This window comes from Notothenia coriiceps, unplaced genomic scaffold (genome assembly GCF_000735185.1).
Source record: "Notothenia coriiceps isolate Sejong01 unplaced genomic scaffold, NC01 NC01_scaffold00037244, whole genome shotgun sequence".
NCBI lineage: Eukaryota > Metazoa > Chordata > Actinopteri > Perciformes > Nototheniidae > Notothenia > Notothenia coriiceps.
The window spans coordinates 13,827,180-13,848,162 of record NW_011369945.1 but is presented as its reverse complement, the minus strand read 5'-3'; the positions used below and the strand labels follow the sequence as shown (position 1 = coordinate 13,848,162).

Genomic DNA, 20,983 nt, shown 5'->3' with positions numbered 1-20,983 from the left:
TTGATACACATATTATAACCATCACCACATTTCAACATAACGTAAAAATATTTTATGAAAAGCAAAACATTATAGATTTGTCTTCTTATATATTTTTTCTCATAAACAAATAATAGGACACAACAACAATTCAAATGATTATTACAGGTAAATATGACAAAAATAGTGGTACACATATTATAACCGTCACCGGCAGGGGCTCAGTCAGTAGGGGCTTGAACTGGGAACTGTAGGGTTGCCGGTTCAAGTCCCCGACCAGACCTAAATATGGAGTGTGGACTTCTACTTGGAGAGGTCCCAGTTCACCTCCTGCCCTGCTGTGGTGCCCTTGAGCAAGGCACCGGACAACCCCCTTCCCCCCCACTCCCATTGTTCCCCGGGCGCTGTACAATAGCTGCCCACTGCTCTTAGTACTTCCTGGTACTAGGATGGGTTAAATGCAGAGGCCAATTTTCACTGTTTGTGCTGTGTGCTCTGCATGTGTGACCATTATCCCTCCGATTCTATTCTAAACAAAGGAGTCCAATGGAGGCGTTTCATGAAGCGGGGGTCTGATGCAACACTTTGCATCAGACAAATGCAAAGTATTCAGATTCTAAAATAAATAATCACCCATGTTATTGTGTAATTCACTTTTTTTTTTTTTTCGTCCCATAGCTGCTCGCACTATAAGTAAATACACATAATTCGCTGACACATTAAAATACCCCTATCTAGATTCAAATGTTGCATGGGTACAAGATCAGTATAGGTAAGATCAGTTCTTATAGGGTACCGATAAGAAAACCCAAATTTGAGTGGTCAGAAACTTTAGTCAAACAGATAGAGTTTAATTATAAGGCAGAATTCATCCTCAGAGAACTATAACTCTACAAACAAATATATACATTTATCCACCTACCCATCAATGCTGGTCAATGTTTTGATAGCAGCAGGCTTAAAAAGTAGCCACGACGTCTTTTTCTTCAGCCACATAGCGCTTTCTGAGGGACTGTGAGGGTTTGTGAGGCCAGGTGGGATATGTAATCCCTCTCTATTCGTCTAGTGTTGTCTACATTTTTCTCTTCCCACTTGAACATCAACAGAATACCTCCTATGATCAGTACAAAATGATAACAAATCACACATATTGTCAAGGAGTGGAAAATCATTTCAGGTCAGGAATGATTTCTTCTGTCCCTATGGATCAATTACTTCCTGAGCTCAGCAAAGATTGAGCTGTTCTTTGACCATCACATTCAATCTTTGCAGGACCATCAGCCAATCAGGGCGGCGCCCTTTAGTGCTGTCAGTCAATCAAAAATAAATAGGCATGGTTTTATTTGTGTGTGCGAGGAACAAACAGGAGTTATACAGAATAATTGGCTTTGACAATAAAGATGTGTGGGTGTGTTGAACATACTCGCCAATGTTTTACAAAGCTTCAATCAATTTCTCTAATCAATACACAGTTAAGTTGCATGAAATACTTCCCGACATTGAACAGGAGGGATTTGAACACACACACACAAACACACACAAACATACACAGTGGTTTTGCCTTCTATAACAGCAGCATTAACCATGAATGCCTTGTGTTTTATCAGAATGTTACATTTAGATGTAAATTGTCTGGGAGGTGAAGGAGATGGATGCCACAGGGATCCCTTAAATATCACAGGTGACTGGAACAACAATAAAAAAGGGGAAAAAAGATGGAAGACCAAACATGAACGACATGTTTGATTGATTGTTGTCTCTTAAACTGGACTTCGAATCACGTTAAATTTGGAAGAATGAAAGAGCCGCGTGTCTCCAGGCAGACGGACAGGAACAAAGGAAGTGATGAAGAAATAAATGACGACGGCGGGTGAGGATGGTAAGACGTCTTGAGGCGGAGAAAGTACTGCAGACAGAGATGGAAATAAATCGATAGCCAAGGAACAAAACCAAATAAATAAATAAATATGATGTTTAGAATCAAAATGGCATGTATTAAAAACAATGGGATGAACATATGTTTGTTAAAGATATTATTTAGTGCAGATGACAAAATAAATAGGGAGAAATAGCTAATGATGGGAAACAGATTCAAAGGTGTACAGTGTAGTTATGGCAGTGAACATCTTAAGTCCAGAACTCCTCCAACAACATAGTATATAGAACATAAGACAATATAGAAATATACAATTCAATTAAAATTGTGCAAAATGAAACGCATTATCATTTATTTTTAATTGGACTAATGCCATGCTTTTGCCCAGTATAACAGATGAACCCATGTGAGAAAATACAAAGCCTACTCTCCTCATGTATCTCCTTTTCATACTGCACTGCCACTGAGCTGCTTCTCTTTTGTTTTTATTATCTGACTTCAGCACAACAAAGAAAACTGCCTGGGAATAAGAAACAAACTGCAGAGAACAATATGCAAATGCTCTCATTCATAGAAGAAAGACTCTCAACAGAAATTAATAACCTCACCGTTGAAGCAAAACATGAGAGAAAACCACCTTTGGATTGATACATATTCATTAGGCAGACATATTGTAATTTAACAGTGTGTCAAGTTGGTGAAACATTTCCTCACTGCGCTGAAATGTAAGTATTTTTCGCCTGTATATGTGGATTTTCCCTCCTCAAGTTGTTATATTCTGCAGCATCATGAATCAACATAATGAGACACTTTCTCTGCAGCAGCTCAACTTTCTGATTCAGATTTGTTTAATTGCGCCTGATTTTCATCCTTGTTGGAGCTTTAATTGTTACAGCTATAGCCTTTATTTCCACCATGGACACATTACAGAAAAGGCACAGAGACAGTTACATGCATACGTGTATTTTTATGTGGCAGGAGTGGAGATGAAGGCATTGTGGTCCCTAGGATACCATTTTCAAAAGCTTTAAAGTGCACAACAGTTTTCCTTTACAGATACATTTGCTACAGACAGAAATGTTGATAAGAGCGAAGAGAGAGAGAAGAAAAGAGCAGCGGTTGATATTCAAAGACCGGGGTAACACAATGAAATACTAAAAGGTGTACTCACTATACTCACAGATCAAAAACAATCTAGCTTTTCTTTTGACTAGTGGGAACAACTTAGATTGTGAGACCTTCACAGTAGACTAACTTTGATACAAACAGCTTTTTGTCCTATTTGCTGAAATTCTCCAAATATCCTGACAGTAGTGCGAGACAATAAAAAAGAAAAATCATGTTCCTAAACTTCTTCCCAGCTATCCCAATGACATCTGGATTTCTGATGACATTATCACTAGTCATCCAACTCCTACACCCGCTGAACTGCGTCTTTGTTTGTTGTGTGACATGTTTGGTAAAGCGACTTTAAATAGTTCGAAAAAATGCTATATCAATTACATGTATTATTGTTATCAATAATACTATACTGTATTTATGACTTAATCTTAGCTCTCTGCAATAAATTGCTTCTTAAGACCCACTTGGGTTGGTTTTCTTTTAGACATTCATCCCAAAGTGCTCCACTTTCTCTAGTGTAACTAATATCCCGATCATTGCTAAGATCTCAGATCTGCACCTGTGTGTGGCGCCAGGCAGCGATCCAATTACCTGTCTGGGTTTGTGAGGCTTCACCTCCCCGCCCTGCTCGTCTCCAGTGTCGCAAACGAACAACGTCTCATTTTCCTAGAATAAATTGATTATCATGTTTCACGGCGAGAGAATGGCTGTCAGAGAAATACGACGGTGGCAATTAAATCTGCTTTCTGTCTCTGGTGTTACCAGAAATGATGTTAGGATGCAGAAATGGTAAAAAAAACAAATAGACTTATGTTGAATGCTACAATGGTTCTTTATTTTCTTTATTTTAATTTTTTTTATAAAATAAACAGACATTACTCCAGATAACAGAACAAACAACAAAACATGTAACAACAAACAATTAAACAAAACATAATGGGGGGGGGGATGCAAGGATGACTTCAGACAGCTGATTGTGACATACACAGGATATTACATACACAATACATTATACAGGAGATACCATATTGACAGGGTCAGATAGGAGAGCTGCGGACAGTGAACCGCAATCCTCCTGTCTCCCCTCAAAATCCCCCAGCAGAGAAGCTGCACGCTCCATATTCAGTAGGTCCAGATACTCCCTCAGCCATGAGTCCCTAGTAGAGCAGGCTGGTTTGCGTCNTGGGGGTTGGCCCCTTCATCACTTCTTGTCACCTCAGGAACACACTACACTTTGATCTACAGCATTTTGTCAGGAAGAAACAAGCTGATCAGAGTGAGCACCAAGTTTTGCAATCTCCTTCCTCTCCAACCCCTCCCCCCCCCACCCACACACACACATGCATGTACAAAAAACCAGGTCACAATCTATTTCTATATGTTTTACTGTTAACCTGGTAAAGGTACACACTTGCACACTTACAATAACGTAGAACAAACATTGTTTCTGGACCGGAAACATAAAATGATGGATTAGTGGATTTATAACCGCAGTTTGCCGCATTTTACATTTGCAGTGTAAAAGGTTTTGATATTAAACAATAACTGTGAGATTAAAGTGCTGAATCTCAACTTTGAAGGTCCTTCAGCGACATTATGCAAGACATTTATTTTGAACATACAGGCAAAACAGCAAAGACAACTCAATATGTATTGTTCTGTCTAAGTCATTTTGCATAAGCACAGCCAGTGAAGCAAAAGCAGCATGTTTCTCTGAAGGTACTTCAGGCATCCTTCTGTGATGACACAGGGCAAAGTATTAAATGAAGGTCACCTGCACAAAAGAAAAATAATAATAACACACTTTGGGCCACATTAATGTGCATACAATATGAGAATACAAATAATGAAACACATTAAAAACAACACAGAGGGAAAAAAAGACACAAAAAAGTTAACGCGCCTATAGTCAATACTTCCTTATTTTATCTTCCAGGTAACAGTCCACATGCTGATGATCAGTACGGCATGTCCACCATGTCAGTTTGCATGTCATCATGCTAACATCTGCTTACTTGAACCTTAAGTACACCTGAGGCTGTGAATATGAAATGGAAAGGGTGCAACGAGCCAGACGTACATTTAAAAAAAAGCAAAACCGGACAGGGTGATAATTGATCGACCGGACTTCTTTCTGCGGATTATTATGACTACACATAGTCCCATGAGCCTCATTAGTAACGGTCATGTTACCCCTAACCGTATTAACTACCTCTAAAAAGTCCTTTTCGACCAATCAGAATCAGAAACTAAACTGTGTAATGACACAACTGAGTGGGTCATTCATAGACTTACAATGAATCTTGAGGCAAACATTTCATACCAATCCATCCAATTCCAGACTAAACAACCTAATGGTGACAGTAAAAGTCAGGGGATGTCTACAATCTTAATAATTTATCATCTGGGAATCAAGAATGTCTGCACAAAAGTTCTTGAAAATCCTGTAAATTGTTGGACCAGCAAACCCACATAACTGTCCCTGGAGCCAAAACTACAAGTGAGGCTCAAACTCTGAATCAAAATGTCTGCAACAAGGTGACCCATTTATTCTGGATGTTCCACAGACCTCACTATCACCAGTTTTGAATAGGCACTACTGCAATAATCCTCATGGGAACAGTTGATAGTGTCCATACGGATTATGTGGGAAGACAGAATGCTACCAACGTTTTTTAAAAGCCATTGTCAATGCTGTCACTAAATTACAATAATCTCCAAAGTATTGGAGTGGAATTAGAACATTTTTGAGAGACAGATATCTCAAAAGCTGTACATCTTTCATGGCTGTGTGCCACTTGGGGTAAGAGAATAAATACTGAATAGTTTGTCATATGTTTAATCACCTCATGTTTCAAGTCCTCAAAATAGTTGCTGGTAACATTTGAGAACGAAGTGTATTGAAGTCTCTGTAAAGCTGTAGTTGAAAGAAGTGGCTCATTATTTAAATAGCACCAAAGAAAATCACTGCACACCTCTGACTGTGAAGATACAACATGTTCTGTTTTCTTTTGAAGTATGTTTACTTCTTCCAACCTGGGGACATTTTCTCAACAGGAAATCTGAATATTGAGTAAGATACTGAGCTTTGATAATCATGTCTCTCCTTCATGCTGTTTCAATTTAAAAGCACTAACTATTCGTATTTGATGTATTCCTCTTTATCTTTCCATCAATCTCACTATTCACGCTGGAGATTCACAGCCTCCCATAAAAAAAAAACAACAACAACAACGTTGGATCAAAAAGTAGAGATTGATTCAACAACATTTTCCACCACATCCACATGGGAAGCCAGGCTGCATGGTCGATGCAATGAAGAAGATTGTATTCTATAAAGGGAACAGTATTAGGGTGACTTGGTCCAAAAGAGTAAAGATTACTTTTCACAATTTATATCACTCGAATCAACATTCATTTAAACTATTACCATAATCTTTCCATTACATTCACCAAGTTAATTAATATAGATGACGCAATATAGTATATGCCTTGAATAACTGCAATATGGCTGCTACATCTCAGAAGTGTTACAGACTGTTTATTTTGTAAATTGTGTAATTCTTTTAAAAAAACATTTTTTATCTTTAATATTTTTATTTTTATTTTATGCATACTACTTTGTTAAACATTAAGCTGTCTTTGGCTCTTTTCTGCTGTAAAAAATGTAAACTTCCCCTCTGTGGGACGAATAAAGGTATTCTGATTCAGATTCTGATCCATGCTGGCCGCATATCAGATAACATTCAAATGTAGATGTCATATGAGTTTGCTTTGAAAGTGGTCCTTTCATTAAGGGGTATCATATCCTATCTTATGAGGACAAATTAAAAAGCACACCTAGTCTGAGATGAAAGAGTGGGGGGGATAAATATACTCTACAGCAGGGGTGTCAAACTCAAACACAGAGTGGGCCAAAATAAAGAAATTGGTACTAGTCGAGGGCCGGACTGGTTCAATGTTTATTGCACAACTTATTTAAATGAACTTATTGCACATATTAAACCTGGAACTAACAAAGCTTAAATTATTGCCTATAAAAACAACATTAAATAATCAGTTAATTTCTTATGGCTCTATCTGCAGCTTTTCTGGAGTCATTTCTTATGATTAAATTTTTCCACAGGCCAACAACAACTTCAAAAAAACAATTTCCCTCTATGAAAAAATAAACATGCCCTGTTGTCGCAAGAACAAAAGTGCAGAAGGAAACGTCCATTTAAACTCAGTGTGCTGCTCTGTGATGCTAGTTCAAGCCAGATACTTNTAATGCACAACTTATTTAAATGAACTTATTGCACATATTGAACCTGGAACTAACAAAGCTTAAATTATTGCCAATAAAAACAACATTAAACATTAAATAATCAGTTGCATTCATTTCTTATGGCTCTATCTGCAGCTTTTCCGGAGTCATTTCTTATGATTACATTTTTCCACAGGCCAACAGCAGCTTAAAAAAAACTATTTCCCTCAAAGAACAAACCAAACATGCCCTGTTGTCCTGAGAAAAAAAGTGCAGAAGGAAACATCCATTAAACTCAGTGTGCTGCTCTGTGATGCTAGTTCAAGACAGATACTTGGCATCTCCTCTTGAGTGCAAGGTCATCAATGTTTGGGGTCAGGCTCTGAGCTGAGGAAAATGTGCGTGCAATATACCGGCGGGCCAGATCTAATGGTAATTAGAAATTATCCTGCGGGCCGAAATTAAATCCACCAAAGGCCTAATTTGGCCCCCGGGCCTTGAGTTTGACACATGTGCTCTACAGCCTCCCTAATTTCACCCACACTCTCCACAGGGAGTGTCCTGTAATCGTTTCCTGAGGCCAAATTGGAAACTCTCTCGGCTAACTAAGAGGTTGAGAGTGCTGAAATTAGGCTGTCAACATGTTTAACAATTACTTCAATCAACATGGTGGCTGCATGTGCAAAGTAACTGAAGGTTATTCCTATTGATCGAGTGAAATAATTCATAGGTAGCATTGCTGCAGAAAGGTTTAAAAATGTTGTCTGTATTGCAGAGGCGAAACAAGGTTAAGAAACTATTCTCCATTTATCTTCCAGCTGACAGCTGGATTTCTACACTGCTAGACAGTATGTTCTAACAAGTTGATTAATGGTTGTGGTGTGGGGTCCAAATTTCTCTCCCTAACCTTGTTCTCCATTCTCCTTCTGCCAACTACTGCTAATCGGCTCAGTATGAAGGACGTTAGCTAACGGAGGCAAATGTGGTGATGTAAGTGTGAGGGTGGCGTCTAATGAGACCTCCAACACAGTAATATTTCTTTCTTCAGGATTAAATGAAAGATGTTCACTCTCTCCTCTTTGCTCAAGGACACTAGGCAAGAGCAGACACAGCATTTCCTATATTATGGGAAGTCAACCTGCTAATGAAGCTAAATGTCTCTGCATCTAGACAGAAATCGTAGCATCCTCCATTATTTCTTTATACCATCTGTGCACAGAAACACAGATGGTAAAAACAGATTGTCACATTGTTAATTATTGAAATGCTGTCTAAAGTGCAGTAAATATGATGAAAAATCTAGTGATAAGGTTTCATTTTAGTGATAAGTGTTCTGTTGCGTTTGTTCTCTCTATAGCACTGAAGTTATTTTCCTCAATGTCACTTCTGCAGAGAAAGTGCTTATTTCTCAGGTCTTTTTTTAAGTGTTAGAAATCCAGTCTCCATTTCCATCAAAAACATTTAAAAAAGGTTATTACCAAGCATTTTAAGGATGTTTTTAGAGAAAGTTATCCTACCTTTCAGAAGAACATTCTGGGAACCAAAATAAAACGTCCAGATGAAAACGTTTTAAGAATAGGTGGGCATAATGTTCGAACAATGTTATCAAAAAAATCTTAAGAAGGTTATCAAAAACATCTTAAGAAAGATATCACCAAACATTTTAAGAATGTTTTTAGAGAACGTTATCCTACCTTTCAGAAGAACATTCTTGGAACCAAAAGAAAACTTCCCACTGAAAACATTCCTAGAACAGTGAATGGTAACATTCTCAGAATGTTTTTTGAACCAAACATTTCTAGCTGGGACTGTCTGTTACATCAGCAGGCCAACCCACATTCCCTCCAGCTCTACAGAGGTTAGTTCCCCGGGTTACACTGATTTGGACTCCTCTTCCTGGCTCCGAGCCTCGCTCACTCAATCACATTCAGTGTGATTGCCACAACACTGAAGTCAAGTGCTCACCAGTACTTTAACAATAGCTGGCTTTCTGACACGTGGAAGAATTATCTGTATTATAAATCATTTCCTCAGCCCCCTCTTGACAGTCGAACAAAGAAATTATAATTGTCACAATGTGTTTTCAACAGTGAAGTGCAGCGAGAATGGCACTGAGACCTGGGGCCTCATTTATAAAAAGGGATATACGCTCAAAAAATGGCGTACGCCAGTTTCTACGCAATGTTTGCTATTTATAAAATTCTAACTTGATGGGAAAATGTGCGGCCCTCCACACAAACTCTAACCCATGCGTACGCACTAAGCACAAATACGGGAGAGGCGAGAAACTGCGACACCGTTGGCAGAAGGAAGAATGGAGAGAAATATGTGGAAATAATACCATACATAAACTGTTACCTCTCATTTATCATATATGAAGAATTCATTTTCAAACATTGATTAAAGCCAATCTTAAAATGATTAAAGAAATGCTTGTTTGCGACTCCTCAGTCCTCAGTGCACACAAAAACATAACTTGGAGAAATAAATAAATACGGATATGTTATTTAAAACCACCTCGAATATGTTGTGTTAATGTTATGAAATGTTTTCTCAAATGATGCGGTAAGCAGGTGGNTTAATATTGTTTTAATATTGTCTGCTTATCTGTATTATTGTTTTGCATTGTTGGAGAAGCCTTTGACCTAAGATTTTCAACGACATAATTACTCTGTAGCTATGTTAGTTTGACAATAAAGAACCTTGAACCTGGGTATCATTTTAACTCCAGCTAACAAGTTAACAACTCCTGTTGTTAACGACATGGAAGTTGTAAATGAACGCTATAATAGTTATTATTTATGGTTAGTGGCTGAAGTAGGTGTGGGTGTGACGCTGTGAACCCCATAACCTGTATAGCTAATATCCTGCAGGATATCGCGCACCAGATCCCACTCGCAACCCCCTATTATACACGTAAAGTAGCACAATATGTTGTGAAACCTTAGTTTAATGGACACTTTCAAACTGTTTTACTTTGTATTAATATTCACAAGAAATGTTTTTGAACTCCTGACAATTAAGCTAGCAGCAATGGGCTCAAAGACAGCCAATCCTGTAAAGTTGTTTCAAGTTTTGCACAAATTAGGATATGATTTACAGTTAAGGTGTGTAGATGAAAGTCTTACACTGTAAAATATAAGACATTGTGCACAATCTCTTGTAATGAGAAATAAACATTTATTTTTATTATAGTTTTCACGATGTTCAAAGTGATGCTACTGGTCATCTCAATGCCAGAAGAACCAACACAGTCTCACTCCCTGATAGTCCAATAGCGACGCTTGGTCAGGGTCCTTCGGCATGCAGTTGTGACGCGCAGAGTCTCCTTCAGCTTCATAAAGTTGAGAGAGCCTTTTCTTATCAAGCTCCACATTTGTGGAATCAGCTTCCAGTTTGTGTTCGGGCGGCAGACAGCCTATCCGTTTTTAAGAGTACGCTTAAGACCTTCCTTTTTGATAAAGCTTATAGTGATCAAATAAAATAATCTAATAATAGTGCATTGACGTAGATACGTTGTGCCTCTTCACCTATACATTTTAGTTTTTACTCTTTCACTTAAATCCTAAAAACGTAGATCTTATATTTAAAACTTTATCCAAAAACCTTTCCCCTCTCTGACCTCTCGAGGTTCTATTAGAGGGNTCTATCATTATTTTTTTGTATTTTCGTTCTCTCTCCACCGTCTGCTTGCGCCGCACATCGGAGTGTGTGTGTGCGTGTGTGTGTAAACTGCCCGCCCCCTCGCAAGCAGACGGTGGAGAGAGAACGAAAATACAAAAAAATAATGATAGAAGCATTTTGCAGTCTTTTGCATGTTAGAAACGGAGTTGGCGACACTAAAACTGCAATATAACGTTTGTGTAGCAATAATACACATGACATATATCTTTTAGATGTCTCCAGTACCAATAAAAAGACCGATAACGTCGGAGCTTAACGGTACCACGGTCTTTAATAATTCAGCCCCGGGCCGGGGCCCGTTTAATACCAGGGCTCGGTACCCATCCCTAATAATTACTAAGTAGCAGATGAATGCTGCGGGATGAAGCTGTCTCTGTGTCTGGTGGCATTAGTCCGGATGCTGCGGTAACGTCTGCCAGACGGCAGCAGACTGAACAGTTTGTGGCTTGGGTGATGGGGGTCTTTTATAATCCTGAGGGATTTCTTCCTGAGCCGCTGGGAGTATAGGTCTGACCTCCATGGATGGCAGCTCCGTCCTGGTGATGTTCTGTGCAGTTTTCACCACCCTCTGTAAAGCCTTACAATTGAGGGCGGTGCAGCTGCCGTACCAGGCCGCGATGCAGCCAGTCAGGATACTCTCTATGGTGCACCTGTAGAAGTTGCAGAGTATCCTGGAATCCATTTTGAACCTCCTCAGCCTGTGGAGGAAGAAGAGCCGCTGTCGAGCTTTCTTGGTGATGGTGGTGGTGTGAAAGGCCATGTCAGGTCCTCAGTGATGTGGACCCCAAGGAACCTGAAGCTGATGACTCTCTCCCCCGCAGTCCCATTGATGGCGATGGGGGCNGTCGCGGAAGTCCTTTCTTAGGGAGGCCTAATATCTTTTCTGGGCGATAGTGGTTCTCGGCTCATTTGCAAAGTCCCCAGCCGACGGCCGACCGTCACGCCCGCATGGCCGCATCCGTAGGCAAAAATGTTTTTGTGCGGTCTAGTCTCTGTCAAGCACCTGGTAATACACTGTACACCAATTCGATACTAGGCAGAACTGTTATTTCTTGGAACTTGAACTGACATCTCTACAGGGCAGGGACTCTGATAGTACATGTTATTATCGTCGCGATCGGTTACTCTTCGCACACGATGTATCACTGTCAAGAAGAAGTCAAAACTTTGTCTCAAGTCTCACTCTAAACGTCGCCGACAAACCATGATGTTGAAGACGACCGAAGGGGAGTTTCCAGGGTACTTCGGGAGACATGGCCCCGCCCCCCCCCGATCCTCACGCCTGCGCAGGTTCTGTTCGGATCAAACAATGTTTTAACGCCGCGTTTGACCACCCGACCATGGGACCTTTCTTTAGAGACGCACGTCTTTATGTTCCCGACCACCCGCACACTCGCAACGACCTTACCTCACTTTACGCACACCAGAGTGCGGTTTCCGAATCTCTTTGAACCCCTAAATCGGAAACGTGCTGGTAAATGTACGTGTTGTGTGGGATTATTGCTGCTTGATGGTCCTTCACTTTGGGAGTTTTTCTAGTCCTCCCGGCGGACTGAACTCTTTCTGTACCTTAAGTCAAGTCATACTATGGTAGAAGTGGAGATTGGAAATCTTGTAGTTGTACTATCGACCTGGTCTACTATACTAACCAATGTTTATACCTTGACTTCCCTCGTCAAATTTGCACAGAGGAGGGGACGACAGAGAATACATTAAGAATGTCCGAGGCTGCACCAATAGATGAGTCACAGACAAAATGCACAGGGGTGGGACCGAAAATAAACGGGTACATAAGGATGAGAGAAATTCACCTTGTTAAGTTACCAAAAGTGACTTCGGATGGTTGTAGTCCTGAATAATGTTGACTCACTACCTTTCCGCTGTGTGAACTGTTTGACACAACCCTCTCTTTCTGCGTGTAAGACGACCGTCGTCCTCCGTCACACTCTTTTATTGACGTAATTCCCGTGTTTTCCTTTCCAAGTATTCACAAGTAGTGAGCATGTGCTCTTTTTCCCAGTCCAGTATTCGCAACAATCCCGGACGATTGTTCGAAGGTTTTCTTATAAACTAACTATACAAAGTAAGTGACCATGTGTTTTAATTGTGAGACGTTTATCCGTTCATCCTAAAGAGAACCAACTAGGTCCGTTCAATTATAGACATTTACTACTCAAGTTTGCACGCTTGTGTAACATTGTCAAATTGCAAAAATGTTTGTTCCAGGAGGTCTGAGTACTGGCTGCCCCGGTTTATCCAATACAAGTCGCAAATATGCCTGGGATATCCAGTGCAAACTTTAAAAGCTGGAGATCACGAGGCACCTGACGTTTACGGAGCTCCAGCCATATTAAGTGTTTATTGGGGGGAGGACGACCTTTCCGCGGACTTCTACACCGCATGCCCTGTATCAAACCGTAAGTTTACGAAAACTAATCTAAAGATCGGCTCTTCACAACCTACCAACCATGAACACCAATCTTGGTGCAGGTACCACCGACACACATCCCACTCAGATATCAACTCCACTCTACATTCAGCACTGCTTTCTCACTAACTCCAGACCGGCGTCCTCTTGCAATAAGTGCCGGGTCAGCCAGGTAACATTGACAATCGCCAGTTGGGAGTTGCCCCCAGAGTTGCAAAAAAGTATTCATCCTTTGTGGGTATAAGGGAGTGACAGTCTCTATAAAATTCGTCAAATAGACGTATGAGTCGTGTTTTTTTTTGACAAAAGTCAAAATAGGAACAAATTAATGTTGTTGTAATTTAACCAAATTTAACACCTGAGACCGGAAAGCTAAGAAGGTCCCTTGTGTTAAATAAAAAAGTCTCCAAAACTATCCGATTTTGTAGTTTGATGGGGGTATTAGGAGTCGATTAGCAACCCTTCGAACCCGACTAACCACAAATCCGCGGCCGTTACGGCACTGACCACCACCTCCATACCACAATCCGACGGCTACACTATTAGGCTTTTTTCGTAATTTTTCTCCCTGTCTACTCCTATCGCAAATAGGGCTCACACCCGAAACCGAAAAGAGCAAACCTTTCGTACGTCTTATTGCGTACACATTATGGTGCCACAGCCGCGACGCTAACGTCGTCATAATGCCTAGACGGCACCAAGAGCGACCCACCACCCCGCATTCAACCATATTCTCGGGACCTAATCTTCCAGAAGATCATGTTTGACCTTCTTTTAAGGGCGGAGATCTTGACCTTATGTGACTGCCCACCCCTAGTATTTGCATAATAGCTCGTTAATTTGTTCGTAGATTTAGCGCAACAGTCGTGTTATGCGGAGGAAACGTCCGCACCAGCTTATCAATCTAACACGACTTCGAAAATGGTAAACTAGGCCTATCCCCTGTGTGCCTTGGCAAGTCCTCCATGGATGGCAGCTCCATCCTGGTGATGTTCTGTGCAGTTTTCACCACCCTCTGTAAAGCCTTACGATTGAGGGCGGTGCAGCTGCCGTACCAGGCCGTGATGCACGGTCAGGATACTCTCTATGGTGCACCTGTAGAAGTTGCAGAGTATCCTGGAGTCCATGTTGAACCTCCAGGATACTCTGCAACTTCTACAGGTGCACCATCGTGGGTGACCAATCACGACAGAGCCGGCCAGCTAACCAATCAGACCAGACTGGGCTCTGGTTTCAGACAGAGGGTGAAAATAGGTGCTGCAGCACAGGCAGCATGAGAAAAATAAAGAGCTTTTTGAAACATTAAAGCATGTAAACATGTCACAGTCGAGTTAAAAAATATTAATATCAACCTGAAAATAAGCATAAGAGGGCCCTTTTAAATGAATATGGCGTGTAGTCATGGAAGCTTAATGCATACCCTACATTTCCATCTAGCACAGTTATCTTCAAGCCTGCGGGCCAAACTTCCTTTATTGAGAACCGTGTGCAGACAATCGCTCTGAATTTCATGTAGAGCAATGTTAAATTCTGGCATGTCAGAAAATATTCAGTGTGTTTGCTGTAGGCTGAAAAGTCGGTACAGAGATGCTGAGGCAGAGAGATGGATAGTGGAATTAGGGATGGAAAAAGAGGGATACAAGGGACTGGAGACGAGGCCACAGCTGTGAAGTAACAAGTGTCTCTGTGTTCATCCTCTGGCATCTGGCAGCCAACCAGATATCTCTCCTCTGATTCTGTTCATCTCTCTGCTGCTCTTTATCGCAATGCCAAGGTTTTCAAGAGCCACTTCAACACCACCTGCAGGTGCCACACAACTCTTAATTCAACTCTTTAGAAACAGATTGAGTGCTTTTAAGATGCATTGATTTATCAACATGTGAAAAAAGGTTTTTATCTATTCTTCCTTAATCAAAAAATGCAACAAGAAATACTTTTTTATGGTCCCACATGTTGCCTCCTTTATAATATATGTAAAATAATTAAATTAAAACACATATGACATTATGTTTAGAATATAAAAAAAAACGAAAGAACACAAACTTTGGAATATTGCGGGAAAAACATTTGTATGTCCGTCAATTTGAGGTCAATATTATTTGCATAAAAATACAGGAGTTCTATGGAAATGCTGGTCTTTTTTCTCATCAATGGAGTCATCTTTCATGCAATTAAAATTGAGTGGGCTTCTTTGTTTCATCATATCAAGCTCACTCTCCAGGCTTTTATCAGGAGTAGCTGCACACCTGAGAGCACTTGACACCCTGATTGAAGTTGCATCAGCTGTTTCTCCAGAAACAAACACAGGGGACAAAAACACAATCAGCACTCAATGATGTCTAATGAAAAAAACAAGAAACAAGCATGTAAAAGAGAAGAGAACATCTGAAGTACAGCCCAATTACACAACTGATACAGGTACACACTTCAATTTGTACTAACTGTAACATCCTTTGTACTACGAGGTTTTTATTCCCGTTTACCTTTCAGGATTCTTGGAAATGAAACTAGTCTCACGAAAAGAAATTCAGTTTCTCAGTTATCATGTTTCAGTGTGTATTTGTTTCAGTGAGAAAGTGTCTCAATGTGGACTAGTTACAGTCTAAAGTCTTTAAACTATTTTAGTCTGAAGCTAGATGAGGATGAAGTTTCTGCAGCTTCAATCTGCACTCCTTACGGCCCATCCACACGGCGGCGTGCGTTGAAGCTTCAACGCTTCTGCCCATTCACTTTGAATGGGGTGACGTCACGCTTTGCCGAACTGCATTGTGGGAGCGTTGCTCGCGTTGCTCGCGTTGCTCGCGTTGCTCGCGTTGATCGCTTCAAAAGTTGCGCAATGTTCCACTTTTGAAGCTTCGGCGGAAGCGTCAGCCAATCAAATCATATACCAGTACAAGCTCTAGCCAATCAAACCGCGTGCTTGTGTGTCCGGGGCGGGAGATTCATGTGATTGGTTGTTGGTCGAGTTTCAGACAAGCTCACCGGCAAGCTTCAACGCACACCGCCGTGTGGACGCTGCATCACTCTCTCTGGTGTTGATTCATGATTAATGACACCAACTTGCAATGTAGAAATGTGGGTTTGAGTGCTGCCTTTGGTATGTCACACATGTGTGTATGATGTTTTGCATCGATTTCAACTTCAACAAATCAGAAGGGAACACCAAGTGAAGTGAGCCCAGTTGGAAGCTAAGCTAGCTAGCTATACGTACAGCCATTTTGTAGTCTGCACGTCTTAAAGGTCTGACAATTTTTTTGACCTTACAATTTGAAACTACAAATTTCACCTTAAACAAAGATTAATTAATAATAAAGAATGATTTTAAAGTACACAAAAATGATTTATTATTTACAGTATAAAAGAGTTTAGTCTGAGTGGGTTTCAGTAGTGTTTCTAAGGTGTCTGAAAACAGCTCTGCCGAACAACAGCAGACAAAACACAGCTGTCATGGCGGCATATGATTTCAAAACAGTCTTGATGGCTGTCGGGAAGTCAGGATGTGATGTCACTGACTGTCCCCGCCCCAAGTGAGCGTAGACCAGCAGATGTATCTCAGCAGCCTGTTGACCCTGCAGCCAGCAGTAATAGTTACCTATTAAACAAAAATGACATTTTAAACAACTTCGAATGAAATAAAATGTTCAATAACATATTTAAGTATGAGCTATCACACCAGGTTGAGCTGAGAAACAGGCAATCCAAACAGAAAATGGATTCGAGGTACACACTATAACACAAATACATGGATGATCTATCACAGCATGAGTGCAAAGGGGCTGCTACATATACAGTACACTGGAATAATGTGGTAATGAGAGACAGCTGTGTAGGCAGCTGATTGAGTTACTGAGGTGGGAAACTCAACAGCTAGTGACGGCAGGTGGGGAACAAAACGATAACATTTTAGAACAAACACTGGAAGGGGAGCGCGCCATTTTGTGCTGGAGCGTGGAATCAATGCACTTAAATGCATGACTAAGTTGACCTGAATTTGCAGCTTGTCCGTAAAGTAAACAAAACATTGGCTGACGGACTCAGGTGTAGTTCCATTAAAGTGAACAGTATGCAGTATACCTGAGTCCTGAGTTTTTGCAGGTGTAAACACCAGGTGGTGTCCGGTGTCTATCATCAGCCTGGGGGGTGTGGTGCTGAGGTTACGACCTGCCAAGTGTTCATCTCTGTAGATGGGTTTAGTTCCTTGGTCCCAGGCCACGGCCATGTTGGGATGTGCCCCGGGACAGCCGAGGGTCAGCACACGGTCTGCAGGGTGGCTCAGGTAGAACACTGGTACCTCCACTGATGAGGAAGCAGAACTATAATACAGAAGAAATAAATAAAATGATGTTTTGTGTACGTGGACATTAAACATGAATCCCATTTTGAACCTGATAGCAATAATATGCTCCGACATTGTCAGCAGTAACATTTTGTAACTCAAACAAGCTATCTTTTGGAGGATGTTGATTTACTGTATGATGCCTTGTATCAGGTCAAAGTTATATCTGAAAAACGTTTACATTTATGACAAGTAAAATGGAAATAGCAGAAAGAATTTCATGGTCCTCAGAAGATGACTCCTAAAGTTTTCTTTGAGCAATCTATACTTTTCTCTGGCACTATCATCAGGCTAAATATGTAAAAATCTAAATCTAATGCAGCTATTTTCTGACATTTACTACCCACATTATTGCTCTCTAGTTAAAAACATATCCCGATACTTCATGACAATTCCTCATGCCCAATCTACATGCTAAAATATAATGGCCTGATTGCCAAGGAAATTACTGATTATTTCCGGACACTTTTACATAACAGCATATTAGTAAGGCTTCACGAAGCAGTCAGCTTATCATCTATTCCCTGCAGCCCTTTTGAATAGTTAAATGGCTGCATTTAGTATATAATGCTGTATTGAAAGAGCTTTACAATTTGCTTCTCATTTACCAATTCACAATGATAGCAGGTGGTCTGATCGTCGGGAGCAATTTCTTCACTTCAATGTGTTGACTACCCACTCCACATCCTGTCTATCTACATCTATATTCTTATCTATGTACTTACTTGTACCCAAGAAATGCCATCAGAGAATGGATTTTGGAGCTAGTAGCTTGAGTTTGGCAGGTAACTTGACAGCTTTTGACCTCCAGCTCGGCTCCAGCTCTGCTTTGTTTCAGTTGTCCAAACGCCTTGGGCACTGCCCCCGAGCCGCATGAGGCGACCGTCTGATTGGCTCGTCTGTAGCGGACATGCAGGTAGAGGGAGTGGACGTAGCAGAGTCCCACGCGAACCTGCTCTCCAGCTACGCCACAGCGATCGCAGACTGTCCAGGGCCGGAAGCTGGTGAAGACCTGGTAAAGAGGCTGAGAAGAGCCGAGTCCTTGACTTTCTTTCTTTTTCTTGCTCCTACTTTCATGAGTGAGTCTACAAACATAAAACTTTGAATTAGACTCACCTTAATCAGTGTTTCATCATGGATTTGTCCTTTACCCAAATTCAAATTAATTCCATTAGGATTATGGTTAGGGTTAGGGTTATGCACTTGAATGGAGACATTCACTATAACACTGAACATTTTGCAATAATTGGTTGTTCAGTATGCTTTAAAATGTATGCCATGTTAATCCCATATTCCTGTCTTATCTTTGTCTAAGTATTACTATTGATAATCGACTTTAGCATTTTACCACAATGTCTGATTTCCAATAAGGTCCCCGTCATTGAGTCTTTCTCATCACCTCGGAGTAAAGCTTAGCGTGCGGGCCTCCTGGATGTCCAGGTCATAACCGTAGAAGAAGTCTTTGTGGGCGGAGCCACAGATATAAATGCCTGAGTCGTCGGGCCCCGCTCTGAAGATCAATAGGCTGAAGAGACGGATAGAAAATCGACTCCTCAGATCGCCGCTGTGTGGGACGCTACGAAGGTCCAGCAGACTGTTGCCATGGTGATCAGTCAAGGCTCTGGTCTCCTTGGAGCCGCCCAGATGTTTCCTAAAGAACCACACAACCGATTGGATCTGAAACACACAGGGAACCAAAGGTATATATGCTGATGGTAGATTATCTTTTTCCCTTATATCAATATCACCTTTTTTTAATGTTTTGAAATCAAATTAACCAGATGTCCTCTTATTCCCTATTTTTTCCTCTTTTTCCTCGCTCCATTTAACCGATTTCTTCTTCTACATATTTGTTTTGTTTTCTGCAAATCCTACTGATCTATACAGCTTATAAAGGCTGTGGATTTTAGCAGCAGAGCAGCTAGATAACAAGTCCAGCCATTTACACAGCTGGTATTGCACAAAGAAAAGATGATAGGATGTGTTATCTTATCATGTTATATAACTGTGTGATTATGCTAATACATCATACAAATTCTTGTTTCTGATTTTGGGATTATAGGTCCTGTAAAATTGTACATGTAACTCTGGCATTCAGAGAATACATTTAAATATAAAATATTATAATACATGCATTAATATGCTGTTGCACACACCTTTTGGTCTGCAATTTACAAAACCAATTATTTCTGGGATCCTTTTTCCGCGGATTAATAATTCTACAAGCTACCATCAAATACCATGTTTTTTGGCCTAACATCCTGAGCCTTGTTGAACCCATGTCCACACTTTCAACAATGAATTTTATGGGCCTTCAAACGAGCCGTCCGCCAGGAAATCTGTGATGTCACAACATATAAATCAACCTGTACTATTCTTTACAGTCCAAGTTGCAGCGTATGTGAATGACATTAGCTGACAGGAAGTAGACATTAACCCAAGCTCTTACCTAGCAATGCAATTCCGTTAAAACAAGTTAAAACCGAGCACATCAGACAGAGGGTGAATACAATTATTTGAGACGTTATTAAAGCATGTAATCATGTTCTGAAACCCAAACCTTGACGTTATGGTTGTTACCTGTTCTGGTTTGCAGTGGCAGGGAAGCTCCACAGTGACTCCGGCCAGGTAGGCTGCGTTGGTGAAGGTCAGGAAAGCAGGACAGGGTTTTCCAGCAAACACATCCTGCTTATCCTCCGGAGCCTCATAGCTCAACACCTCAGGACACAAGATGAGGAGGAGGGGGAGGAGGATGGGAGAGGGGGATGGAGGAGGCATTTGGCTTCTCTGAGAAGGAAAATGTTCTGACAAGTTGCGACCTATATAAAATACTCATGCACAAACCCTGAGAAACCTCCAGAGTATTTGTTCTGTCCTATTTCACATAAGTTGAAATAAGTTGTTTTCAAAACAAAACAGCTTTGATGGAATCTAATCAGATCACCAAGGACCCGTCCCCTGTTGTCAACGCAAACATCTTAAAGTTGAGAGCAGTCTTATTTCACAAACACACCCCCAGTTTGCCAATTTCTAACACTTTTGTCTTTTGTGACATCATTCTAGTAAGTTATAACTAGAATAATTAAATGTCCTACTTTTTTCCGAGCTGCCGTACAGAAGTATGTGGTTTTAAGGCTCTAGGGATTTTTTGGTTTGATATCTACAGCATCCTGCAGAGATATTTCAGATCAGAAAAGCAATAACATTGTTTGCCTTGGAAAAAAAAATAGAAGCCTTTGAACCAAGGTGGAGCGAACAGCTCATATAACACACTTAAGAGTTGATATGAGTAGAGCGTTAGACGTCCTGCAC

General features: G+C 40.7%; 1 protein-coding gene across 1 annotated transcript; it reads right to left on the bottom strand.

Moving 5' to 3' along the window:
- Positions 1-15,025: 15,025 nt before the first annotated feature.
- Positions 15,026-20,449, bottom strand: LOC104965325 (Ig-like V-type domain-containing protein FAM187A). Its single transcript, XM_010794283.1, has 5 exons — positions 20,252-20,449; positions 19,071-19,348; positions 18,397-18,756; positions 17,410-17,648; positions 15,026-15,135 (listed from the first exon to the last, which is right to left on the bottom strand). Exons 1-5 carry the CDS (start codon positions 20,447-20,449, stop codon positions 15,026-15,028), a joined length of 1,185 nt encoding a protein of 394 aa, XP_010792585.1.
- Positions 20,450-20,983: the final 534 nt, after the last annotated feature.